This window comes from Camelina sativa, chromosome 4 (assembly GCF_000633955.1).
Source record: "Camelina sativa cultivar DH55 chromosome 4, Cs, whole genome shotgun sequence".
Classification (NCBI taxonomy): Eukaryota; Viridiplantae; Streptophyta; class Magnoliopsida; order Brassicales; family Brassicaceae; genus Camelina; species Camelina sativa.
In genome coordinates, this window is record NC_025688.1 from 28,408,238 (window position 1) to 28,421,799 (window position 13,562).

At 37.5% G+C, this 13,562-nt stretch overlaps 1 protein-coding gene across 1 annotated transcript; it reads right to left on the reverse strand.

Moving 5' to 3' along the window:
* Positions 8,531-13,500, reverse strand: LOC104783044 (protein ARABIDILLO 1). Its single transcript, XM_010508126.2, has 11 exons — positions 11,432-13,500; positions 11,179-11,337; positions 11,018-11,098; positions 10,625-10,756; positions 10,332-10,547; positions 10,160-10,254; positions 9,838-9,901; positions 9,562-9,737; positions 9,233-9,460; positions 9,058-9,142; positions 8,531-8,954 (listed from the first exon to the last, which is right to left on the reverse strand). Exons 1-11 carry the CDS (start codon positions 12,803-12,805, stop codon positions 8,778-8,780), a joined length of 2,787 nt encoding a protein of 928 aa, XP_010506428.1. The 5' UTR covers positions 12,806-13,500; the 3' UTR covers positions 8,531-8,777.

Genomic DNA, 13,562 nt, shown 5'->3' on the forward strand with positions numbered 1-13,562 from the left:
TCACTGTTACTGTTAACCTGAAAAAATTCAATCACATGGTTACATCACTCGCCAATGGCACAGTCCAAATCTTAGGAACCAAAAATAATTCACAAACAGATAAATGCAACAGAGTTTGGGAGGGAGACGGAATGAATATCTGAACGTGTGGAGCCTTTTTCAATAGAGAAGCAAAGTAATATATGAGTTATGTTTCAAATGGTGTGTAGCAACAAAAGCGTATTGTGTAAATATATATACCTGAGAGCAGATGCCAAGACTCCTTGAAACACCAAAGAGAACGGTGTTGTACCTATAAAACGCACAATGTTATGTATTTTTTGAGTAATTATCCCAAAGTGCAATGATACTTTAAAAGAGATATCTGCTTCTCCCGTACATTGCTTCGGTTAGAATATAGTGGTTCAGCAAGACCCCACTGTCTGATTCGATATCTGGCAAAATTCAATAACATGGCAAAAATTCAATAACATGGCAAAAACTCAACAGTCTGCATCAAAGAGACAGATATATTTTTTACTAATATAGAAAGACACAAAATAATCGGTTAAGATAGCTGAAATATACCAAAGGGAAAGAGGAGGAAGTACCTGAATAAACCACATGTCCAGCCTTGTGCATTAGAGGAGCCCAGACTTAGTAACAGACCCTAAGAGACATCAAAAAGAGAAGCAAATCAGCGATCATAGCATCATCCACCAGAATCAAACCTCTCATAAAGTAATCCCATTGCCTCGAGGATCTGCATCAAAGAGAGACAGAGATGTTTTCACTTGAAACCTGAAACATCCAATAAGAAAAATCAAACTATCCCTGATTGGCACAACAGTCCAAAACTCAAAAATCCAGTCAATTATATTAAACAAAAAAGAAAAGAAAAGAGATGGCTTACATATACCAAAAGGAATAGATACCGTGTGCATCACATCAGAGGAGCCCATACTTAGTTGCAGACGCACCGCACCCTACGAGACATTTAAAAGAACAAAAAGCAAATCAGCGATCGATCATAATAGCATCATAGCATCACCCACCAGAATCTACAAACAACAGAAGGAAATGTAAAACAAAAAAAAATCAAACCGTAGGAGGAGACGTAGTGTAAATTCAGAAGCGGGATGATGGGATCATAAATAATAAGCTTCCAAAAAACAGCCTGCAAAACAAAGAAACTTACTTAGGGGATCAAATCAAATAAGAAAAAGCAGAGACACATTAGTAAGAAGAAAAATAAAATTAAATTGAGAGAGAGAGAGACCAAACAAGTAAGTAAAATCAAACCGTAGGAGGAGGAGGAGGAGGAGGAGTGTAAAATTCAGAAGTTGGTGGACCCATGATTGGAACGTAGAATCCTCTTGTCACAAATCAAAACCAACAAAACAAAAACGACAAGTAATTAGAAACATGATAACTAGAAGGAAACAAAGACGACCAAACCAAAGTGAAAATTCAGAAGCAAATTATAGAGATGCGTTTAGAGCAAGGAAACCTTGAGAGCGCCTAAAGAAGTAGCATCGAGAAACAGTACCATGCATCAAAACAACAAAGCAGTACAAAAACAACCAAGTAATTAGTAAGCAACCAGAATCTAAAAACAACAAAACAAGGACAAGTAAGTAAAATCAAACCGTAGGAAGAGCCGAGGAGGTGTGACAATTCAGAAGCGGGTGGAGCCTCCATAATTCACTTCCAACACACCACCTGCAAGACGAACAATAAAATTAATTACTTGGTGGGAATCAAAACATACCAAAATATATAATTAGGGATTATAAATTCAAACCTCCTGTACAGTAATACCATTGCCTCGAGGATCTGCATCAAAAGGTAAAGCTTAAAGACAAACTCTCCTCTTGGCTAGGAAAGAATTTGTGGAGCATCTCTCATCTGAATGTACATCTGGGAACATACAAGAAACAGAGTATCAGAAATAGCCAATATTAAGGCAACCTGAAAGTTAAACTCAGCAGAGATCATAATGTTAAACCTGAAAGTTTAACTCCCACAATTTGTTTTCTCTTTGAACCTCCCACACAGTCAGTAATCCAGGTACCTCCTCGATCTGCATCAAAAAGAGAGACTGAGATGTTAATTCACATATATAGGAAAAAAAAAAAGTAAAAGATGTATTAAGACTTAAGAGGAAGAACAAAACCAATGAAGTCTTTAGAACAGGGAAGAAGGAGTCCATCAAAGCCATCACTGATCGATCAAAGCATCATCCAATACCTGAAATAACATAGCAAAGAAGTAAATATAATAATAAAAAAGCCTTGAACGATTCAATTTAGAAACTTAGAAACCAAACCCGGAAGAGCAACATTGAATGAGAGTGACGAGGATCAGTCAAAGCCATCACACGATCTGCATCAAAAGAGAGAATGAGATGTTAATTCAGTACTTATATATAGAAAAAAGTAAAAGATGTTTTAAGACTTAAGATGAAGAATAAAACCCATTAAGACGTAGCACACAGAAGAAGCGCGTCCATTAAAAAGCCATCATCATTGATTGATAAAAACCATAATCCAAAACCTGAAAAGGAAAACAGAACATCAAGTTTAAAACCAAACCCTAGAAAAAAAAGAAAAAAAAAGCAACTGTATCGATTCAAACAAAGACACCAGAGACTAGCTTGTGTCCATCAAACCCATCATCATCATCATCGAAACCTGAAAATAAAAGAAGAAAAATACAGAACAACAAGTTAGAAGAAACCAAACCCTAAAAAACCCAATGATCGATTCAAAAAAAACAACAACAAGAGAAACTAGTTTTTAAGAATGTCACACCACCAACGAAACGAAACGAACGAGTGAAGATGCTGTACTAGAGAGTCAGAGGAACAAAACCCCAGAAGACGTGGCACAGAGAAGAAGCGTTTCCATCAAAGCCATCATCGTCGATTGATAAAATCATCATCCAAAACCTGAAAAAAAAAAAAGAACAGAACAACAAGTTAGAAACCAAACCCTAGAAAAAAAAGATAAGCAAGTTTGAAAATCAAATAGATGTAGATTGAAATAAAAACATCAGTTTAGAAGAATCCTGGTCAACCACCAACCAACGAAACGAGAGAGGTTGCGGAGAGACTTTACGCTCGCCTAACACTACAGAGACTCAGAGAGGAATGAGAACGAAGAAGAAAAAAAATAGTGAGGAAGAGATGTGAACGAGAGAGAGAGCGTTATATTTATAGACGGTTGAGATCTAATCCTATTCATGTTCTAAAACGGGTAAGATTAAGTCGGTAGTCAAACCAACTTGGACTATTTTGTCCAGCTGGCCAAATTTCCTTTTCCTTTTTTTTTTTTGGTCATCAATCTATTTTTCTTTATAGACGGTCGAGATCTAAAGCATTCATGTTTTAACGGTCATCAGCATTAAACCTACAAATTCCAGCTGGCAATTTCCTTTTCTTTTGTTTGTTAGATTTTTTATGAGACCGTTCATGTTAAGCAGTAGTAATCAGTCACCAATATAGATCAAAATTGGGCAAAATAAAAGAAAAAAAGGAAAACCTAAATTAATGAATCTAACGGTTCAAAAATAGAAAGGAAAACCTAAATTAATGAATCTAACGGTTCAAAAATAGAAAGGAAAACCTAAATTAATGAATCTAACGGTTCAAAAATAGAAAGGAAAACCTAAATTAATGAATCTAACGGTTCAAAAATAGAAAGGAAATAATAGGCAGGTTAAATCATGACCGACATATACTACATTCTCTATAAATAACGCTCCACTACTTCTAACATCTCATATCTTCATCTTTTTTTTGTTTTTTCGTTTTTGGTTCTCCTTCGTAACTTGAAAAGGAAGCTGGTGTGGTATACTTCTAATCCCGACGGGTCCATGACTCGATGATGTTGTTTTCAACTCGATCATTCATCGCTGATTGCTCGTTCCTACTTGTGCAAATTTTCTAGGGTTTGGTCGTCTCTCTCAATTGCATCTTTGTAGCTTTTTAATTATTATGTTCATGTGTCGCTCTATTATTATTCTTCTTCTTCTTCACGCACGAGTCTCTAACTTGTTTTTGTTTTGTTCTTCTTGCAGGTCTTTTGGAAGCGAGTCTATGGTGACCCGCTCCCCTGGCTTCTGAATTCTCACTCCTCCTACGGTTTGGTTTATAATTCTCACCCCCGTCGTCTGCTATTTTTGTTTCCTTACTTTTTTTTGGTTGCTTTTAATTTAGATTTATGGAGGAGGGTCCTACGATTGATTGCTTCTAGGGTTTGTTTTCTAAATTGCATCAAGTTGCTTTTTTTCATAATGAAATTGTTCACTTGATTTACTTTTTGCTCTGTTATTTCAGGTTATGATTGATGCTTTTATCGATGAGGGTGATGTCTCAAGGAGACAAGGACACGCTTTGCTTCTTCTAACGTCTTCAAGGGTTTTGTTCTTCCTCTTAACTCTTCTTTTACTCTCTGTTTTTCCTAATTACATATGTGATTTACTTGTTGTTTTTTGTTTTGTTTTGTTGGTTTAGGTGTGTGGAGAAGGATCCTACAATGGATCAATGATGGCTTTGACTGATCGTTGTCACTCGAATTCATGTTACTCTTCTAAGGTTTGGTTTCTAAATTGAATATTTTTATTATGTTCACAACGAGACAAGGACACGCTTCGCTTCTTTTCTATGCTAAAGTCTTCAAGGGTTTTGTTCTTCCTCTTAAGTCTTAACACTTCTTTTATTTACTCTCTGTTTTATTTTTTGGTTCCTTACGGTGCTTTGTTCTTCTTCGTCTTGCAGATGTTTTGGAAGCTAATAATTATGATCAGATCATTGCATACTCTTCTCCTGGGTACGTCTTTAAGCTTTCTCACGGGGTTTGCTAACATGTGGTTTTTCATAGTTGTTTCACTCCACTTTATCGTTTTGGTATCAGTAACACTCAGGTGTGGCTTCTCATGGCTATGTTTCAGATCGTACATGATGAGCAGCTAGTGAAATTGTGATGGCTTAAGGAGAGGTGTATGATCTACACTTTGCTAAATTAATTAGGTGGCTGGAGAAGAAGAGTTACCCGAGATGTTTCTTGGCGGTTTTGCTAACAGGTACTGATGCGTTTTGGTCTTTATAGTTGTTTCACTCTATCATTTTGGTTTCAGTAGTACCTACTTATCATTTTGTTAAGTTGTTGTCTTCTTTTAATTTTTGCAGAGCAGACAAAGGCAAAAAAGCTGTGGTGGCTTCCTCTGGCTTTCAGACTGATGTGAAAATATTGTAGAAGGTTCTCAAATGCAGACACATGGTGAAGTTTTCTTTGTTCTTTTGATCAAATGTCTTTCTTCCTTTGCATATATCAATCAGATATATGTTTTTTTAAAAAGATATCAAAGACTTATGTAAGAGTGTTCTCTGTGTTTGGTGTCCTGCAGATCTATCAACATAAGCAAAATTACAAGCAGAAGAGCATGTCCTGCAATGGGCCAGCTCTTTTCCAAAACGTTTTATTTCTAGGAGGGAGGGATTGACGAGAAAGGTAAAGTGCTCTTCTTCTCTTTTCTATTTTTTTTCGTTAGAACATAACACTTTGTGATATATTTATTCTTGATTTATAATGCAGGAAAAGGGTGCTGTTGTTGGTTTCAATAGTTCCTACTTATCATTTTGTTAAGTTGTTGTCTTCTTTTAATTTTTGCAGAGCAGACAAAGGCAAAAAAGCTGTGGTGGCTTCCTCTGGCTTTCAGACTGATGTGAAAATATTGTAGAAGGTTCTCAAATGCAGACACATGGTGAAGTTTTCTTTGTTCTTTTGATCAAATGTCTTTCTTCCTTTGCATATATCAATCAGATATATGTTTTTTTAAAAAGATATCAAAGACTTATGTAAGAGTGTTCTCTGTGTTTGGTGTCCTGCAGATCTATCAACATAAGCAAAATTACAAGCAGAAGAGCATGTCCTGCAATGGGCCAGCTCTTTTCCAAAACGTTTTATTTCTAGGAGGGAGGGATTGACGAGAAAGGTAAAGTGCTCTTCTTCTCTTTTCTATTTTTTTTCGTTAGAACATAACACTTTGTGATATATTTATTCTTGATTTATAATGCAGGAAAAGGGTGCTGTTGTTGGTTTCAATAGTTCCTACTTATCATTTTGTTAAGTTGTTGTCTTCTTTTAATTTTTGCAGAGCAGACAAAGGCAAAAAAGCTGTGGTGGCTTCCTCTGGCTTTCAGACTGATGTGAAAATATTGCAGAAGGTTCTCAAATTCACACACTTGATAAGGTTTCCTTTGATCTTTTGATCAAATATCTTTCGTCCTTTGCATATATCAGATATATGTATTTTTTAAATGATATCTGAAAGACTTATGTAAGAGTGTTCTCTGTGATTGGTGTCCTGCAGATATATCAACATCAGCAAAATTACGAGCAGATGAGCATGTCCTGCAATGGGCCAGCTTCTCTCCAAAACGTTTTATTTCTAGGAGGGCTTGGACGAGAAAGGTAAAGTGCTCTTCTTCTCTTTGTTTTTTTTTTGGTTATGATGTGACTGTAGAAGAGGTACGACAATGTGTGATATTTATTCTTGATTTATAATGCAGGAAAAGGGTGTGTGTGTGTTTACTTACGACGCTGTTGGATCAGATATATGAGGGAGTTGGATACGGTGCCCAAGGTTCAGGCTACACTGTGACTGTGAGTTGCCCTATTTTGTGTCTTCTTGCGTAATGCTTATGTGCTCTGATCATTTGCATTTAGTTCATGATATTACCAAAACATTTACTTAATCTATATCAATGTTGCACAACTTCTTCATATATCTTCGTCAATTGTTTGTCTCTGACTAATGCTTTGTGAATTGTTTGTTGTAATAAGGAGTCAAGCTGGAGATGATGATACTTAAAGGCTGATGGCATCAAGAGTGAACTCATGGACTTGAGGAAAGACTAAGCTCCTTTCGTGCATTATTTAATTAGCGCAACAGAAGACAGTGAGGAAGTTTCTGAATCCAACATAAGTACCTGGTTGTTGATGCCATGACTACCTGGAGAAGAAGCTGCTGCAGGTACGCTGTTTCTATTCTATATTGTTTCTACAAGAAGATATTCTAAACATCTTGTAAATAAATTAGTTTCAAAACCGGACCTGTATAGACGACAAAAAAAAAAAAAAAAAAAAAAAAAAAAAAAAAAAANCGGACCTGTATTAGTCATAATACTAAGATGAGCTTAATATGTACTTCCTACAGCTCTGGTGACAACATTCATTAATTAAACAGACAAAAAGCATTTCATAAACTCGATTTTGGTTGTCTTATTCTTGGTTTTAAATATGTTGGACAGGGAAAAGGGAGAACTGCAGGGAGGCTTTGCGTCAGGTAATCTTTCATCTATTGCAGCTTTAGTCATGAAACTCACACTTATCTTCTGTTTATCATCCACGTCTACCATACCATGTGAAGATATATGGTGAATTGACACCTTCAAGCATAGCCAGATCTAGTGGTAGGTAGTTATTTCGGTTCATTATTTCTATGCATCATTTCCAGTAAAATATACTTTTTTAACTTCCAAATGTGAGCGCTTGAGTGCTTATATTCAATATTCCCTCTGTGTGAACATGTGATGATATTCGTTTCTGTATAATTAATATTCCTAATGCTCTCTTTGTTTCAGGTTGGTGTGCCGGTTTATGCAGCAGGGGCTGATGTAAAATCTGCAGATGTGTAGCTAATAAGCAAGGCCTAAAAGAAGCTAAAAAAGACTTATGTAGTTATCATGGATACTGCAAGGAGGCTTCAGTTAATCTTTCATATTTGAGAGTCATTGTTGTATCATAATTCTATATTTCTATTGCAGCTTTAATTTATTCATGAAATTGACTCTTTGTGACAGATTTATAAAGGCATGATGGAAAAACTAAAAGACAGTGAGGAAAATTCTGAATCCAACAGAAGTGCTCGTAGTTGTTGATGTCATGACTAGGTGGAAAAGAAGCTACTGCAGGTACGCTGTTTATGTATTCTATAAGCAATGTTGTTTTGTTGGTGTGGTGGCACTGTTCTGCAGGTTTGTTTGTTGATATTCTTCGTTTCGTTGTAGATCGTGGCGGGTTTCGTTTACATATAGTTGAAAAAGATAATGAACCGGGAAGATGCTGAAGAACAGATGGGAAGAGGCGGAGAAATAGCAAAGATGCTTTGTCTGGTCAGAAGAAATACTGCGATAAACACATGCATAGAGATAGATGTATCAAGAAGAAGCATTTAGTGGATACTACTAACGCACATGAATGATAATGCTGGCTCTAGCCCGTTAACTGTCTGTGTCTTGCAAAGATGGAGATGGCCACCAGAAACACTCTGTTTCAGTCATGGGTACCACTGTCCCGAGTTTCTGATGAGAAGATCAATAGTGGTTGCAGTACTGGTGGTGACATTCTTTTAACTAGTCTCTGATGATTTATTTAAGGGTACATAACAGAGAGGAGGGTGTTAAGGTCAATTCAGTCAACATTTTTGTGTGTTAAAGTCAAAGTATAAATGTCACAAGATGAACAGAGGCAGAGCCAAAAAGGAATGATGAAAGAAGATAGGATATATAGAAACCACTTTCCTAATCCTTTGGACCTGTTATTACAGAAAATTTCTCAAAAACGTGATAAAGAAGAACACAAGTCATAGAGAGGACATTCTTTGGATCTGATAAAAGCATCTTGAGAAGTTTGGTTTTTGCAGTATGGCTTTAGCTTCTTGTCTATTCGATGAGATACAGAGGTAATTTCTAAGTCAATGGCACTATCATTTTTTCTTTCTTTCTAAAAGGCTCAAATGGAAGATTCCGCCTGGTGATGCTCGAGGTTGCGTAAGATAATCTTCACAAAGATCTTAGCTTCACGAGGCGTTTTTGCAGCAGCAGCTGCAGAACGAAGAAATCTTGCTTCTCCCCCATTCTGCATAAGGCTTGCGTGATGCACTGCATGACGACCACCTGGTATTGTAAACTGTTTGACCAGAAAGAAGAACAAGAAAAAAAATATATGCATCAGTTGTTAACCATCAACAGAGAGAACACGGCACAATGTATGTTTTCACATATTTACATACCTGAAGAAGTGCAAACGCAGCGCATGCTTTGAGTGTCGAATTAGGATTGCGTAACATTGTTACAAATCTTCCAATTTCAGCCCCACTGCAAAGAAAGCAATATATGTGTATTCAAAATTTCAAATCAGTTCTTGATCAAACCACAATGGAGATAGAGAGAGGCAAATATATTAACCTGCATCTCAAGTGCCCAGCTTCTTGTATGCGAGCTCTCTCTGTCACTTGTGCCAACATAATAGGAGTAGATAAAACAGGAGCAGCTGCAAAGATTTGAGGATCCATAAAAGTTTTAACAAAAGCTTCAATGTTTTTAAGTGCCATCGTTCTTGCCCCATCTAAGCTAATGCTTTTAGATGTGCTTTCTGATGAAGAAGTTCCGATCATCAGAGCGTATTCATCCATCCTATTGCAAATTGATAATTCAGATCGAAAACATATCAAAAACCGTAAGAGTCGGATAGAATTTTGGAATGTTTATTAGCTGAGTTATATATATAAATATACCTTCCATCAAACATGTATGACAAAGCTAATGCAGCCATGAATCGTGCCATTTTTGAGACGGAAGACAAACACAAGTGAACAAGAGCTGGAACTCCTCCTTCCTCAACAATGCGGAGTGCATTACCAGGATTAAAAGCCAGATTCCAAAGAGCTCCTGCTGCAGTTTCATGTACATCCTGAAGAAGACAAAAAGCCAACACATTGAGGTTTTATTTTCTCAGATTATCACTTAATGACTAAGCTCAAAGCCACAAGTCTTCAGAACAAATTGCTTACCTCGGCTTCAGACCGTGCAAGTGCAATAAGTGGTGGAACCCCACCTTCACGTCCAATTGCGACACTGATGGAGATCAGAAAGAGCAATGGCAGGATTATTATCAAGGAAAATGACAGTAACAATAAATTGATAAAAAACTCCTTTGACTTCTCCGCTAACCAAAGCCATAACTTAGTGCAAGCAAAATAAAAGGTATCAGCATGTGTAACATGTTAAAGCAAGATGGTCTTGCCTTGTTATGCTTCTGCATTAATCTTTAACAAATCAGGTGACAATCTATATACGCAACACATAAAACTTAGATTAAGATGTTTTTAGCACCTGTTTGCTTCTGACACAGATAATCCCCAAAGTGCACCAGCAGCTCTTTCTTGAAGACCTGTTGATGCATTTGAGCAAGACTGCGCGAGCACCACCTAAAATATCAACAAAAGTGATCAATTCCCATTACATATGAACAATGCTATCAAATTAAAACTAATTGGAAGCATACCAAAGCTTCAACGCCACCAACTGCAGCGATAGATTCTCGATTCTTATCATCAAACGACAAATTCCATAGCGCACCAGCAGCTTCTTGTCTAACACCTTCATGAGCCGATTGTGTAAGTTGGACAAGAGCTTCTAATGCGCCTGCTTCTTGTCCAACCGCAGCATTATTATTGTTGCTGTCTCCATGAGCAGCCAAATTAGCTAAAGCACGAGCAGCCTTGAAAAGCAGAACACAGTTAGATCTCCAAACTCAACTCACAAAGAGATATTGTAAAACAAAGAAACGGAATTTACCTGTTCTTGCACTCCCTCGTACTTGCAATTCCGAGCTAACATCACAAGAGCATGTACACCTCCCGCTGTTGCGACTTCCATGCTGCATTTATCATCTGCTGCTAAGTTTGCTAATGCTCCCGCAGCTCGTTCCTAATCACATAAATTAGGTAAATCCTCCATATAGAAAGAAGGGAAATATCCAAAAATGACACTTTCTAACTGAAGATTGATTTGTCCAAACTACCACTTCTTTACAAATGGATTCACATAAACATCCTAAGATTTCTCCGTTTAAAGCAGGGTTTTAAAATTTAGTAATGAATTTTTTTTTTTTGTAGAGGTATGGATATTACGATTGTATCTCTAGAAACAAAACAAAAAGGGTGAAGCTTCAAGGTGGCGAAAGCGTACCAAGACTCCATCACAGCCAGTTGGCCATCTAAATATAAGGTCGACCAGTGCCTTCACTCCTCCAGCTTGAGCAATAGCATTCTAATAGAGAAAAAAATATATATATGTGTGCTGAAAAATCGAGTAACAACAAGATTCTTATAGATAATTGGAGGACTTACCTTATGCTCTTCTCCAACAGAGAGATTCCATAGTCCACCAGCAGCTTCCTCAGCCACAAGTCTGTTCGTTGACTTTGCCAAACCAGCGAGAATTCTGATTCCTCCTTCTTCAGCAACAGACTTTGCAACATTAGCATTTACTGACAAATTTGCAATAGCCTAAAACAATCAAATAAAGAAAAATGTTAGTGTGTCCAGTCAATAGTATCAAAATTCCAGTACGAAAAATGACAAGACAAAAAGAAGAAGCAACCTTTGCAGCTTCTGACTGAAGCCCTTCTCGCCATGATTTAGCAAGTTCTAGAAGAAGACGGATACCTCCATCTTTCATAACTGCTTCAGCTCTTCCACAGTCTATACTAGCATTCTCATCATCAATAACTACAAATGTTGCAAGTCCAGTAGCTGATCTCTCTTGGACATCTTCCTGTGAGCTTTGCATTAAAGTAAGCAGCAATGCGGCTCCTTGATTCAGCCAAAAATCATCCAATCCTTGTGGATTACACTCTGCAGTTCGTAGAAGCGTATGAGAGATAAACCATTCGCTCCAAAGCATAATGTCATCAACGGCTTTATCCTTGGTTGTTTTCATCAATTCTCTCCAATAGGAAAAGATCTCCTTGGGTTTCTTCGTATAACCGGTGAATATAGAAGCAAGTCCATCGAAAACGTTACTGAACAGAGCAAGTATGACTTTTCCTTTGAATCTGTTGGAGCTGATGAAACTTGTATCCTCTTCGAGGACATGACAGTTTAAAGCACATAATACTTTTATGCTCTGCGACGATGTCAAGAACCTAGAAACTGTGGAGGGACCAATGTCAGTCCTAGAGACATCTAAACAGGTTAGTTTCGGAAGCTTATCCCATTGATTCGATGCAATTGACCATTTTATGTTTGATGTCCCAGCAACAGAGAGGTACCGAACAGATACCACGTTCCCCAGAGCTTCCTCATCGATGTTTAGACAATCTAAGAACCCGAGATCAGTGAGCTGTGGACAATGTTTGGCCAGAGCTTCAATGGCTTCAGAAGTAACATCTCTAATCCCGGAAAGGCGAAGCTTTTTAAGCTTTGGACAACAAAAGGCTACAGCTTTTATAGCATCACTAGTGATCTTCTCACAAAAGTCTGGTCCAAGTTGGAGACTCTCAAGTGCCTCATGACGTGCCACGATCATTGACAATGTAGCATCTGTGATCTTCCTGCAATAATCGCCGCTTACTTCAAGTAGATTCCTTGCTTTGAGATGTATAAGGGAATCAGCTGATTCAATCCCACGAAACCTCAAGTTATGAAGATTAACACACCTAGAAGCAAGAGAAGCCGCCATTGTAGCACCAAACTTGTGAGCACGAAGATCCAAAGAACTCCACAAACAAGAAGAAGCACCAAGAACTCTCCACGTCCTACAAGTTGACGCCAAGCTAGCTCGATCGCGATAGTTCAAACAAGTAAACAACTGAATCACTGTGTCATAAGGCAGACTAGTCCAATCAACAAAACCATGAAGAAGAATCTCAGGAGCTACTACTAAATCCTCACCGCTAGTCTCAGGATAACTTGGCAAAACAACCTTATCTTTCCCATTTCCCTCCTCCAACTTTCTCCTTACCCTACGGCTCATTGTCTTGATCAGATATAATCTAAAAGAGCAATAAGTTATTCTTGCAGCTACCGGAATAAAAAATCCAAACTTTTTGCTTAATATATCTCTCTCTCTCTCAAGCCTCAACCTTGAAAACGATGATCACAAACTCCTTAAAAGGGTACGAAGACACAGATCTTTCAATAGCAGCAACAAGAGAAACAAAAAGTCTAAAGCTTTTCGCTTGGATAGCTCAGAGACTAATCAAAACCCAGTTACCATATCGAAATCAATAACACATTACATGATACGATTAGATAATAAAAATACGAAATTTGAAGAGCTCAACGAAGACAAAAACCCTCGAATAGAAGAATCAGAGCACAAAATCTCTGACCTTTTTCTTCAACAGATTCGTATTGACATTAAACTCACAAATGAGAAGATCAATGGGAATTTCAAAGTAAAGAGAAAGAGAGTGAAGGTCAGAGACAATTCAGGCGAAACCCGAAAACTGTAAGAAACCAAAAATACCTCTCTCTCTCTCAAGACCCCTTTTTTTAATATTTATGTGAGGCACAAAGAGAGAAGAAGAAGAAGAAGAGATGATGAAGATGATGATGATGATGAAGATGAAGATGATGAGGGGAATTGGAAAATTCCGGGTCGGGGCTTTGAGGGAGGAAGAGGGCTTCGTGTGATGAAAACACAGCTCATATACGAATATGATAGAGAGAGAGAGACCATGAATGAATTCACCTCCTTTGCCACGGTTTACCTTTTTTTTTTTTTTTTT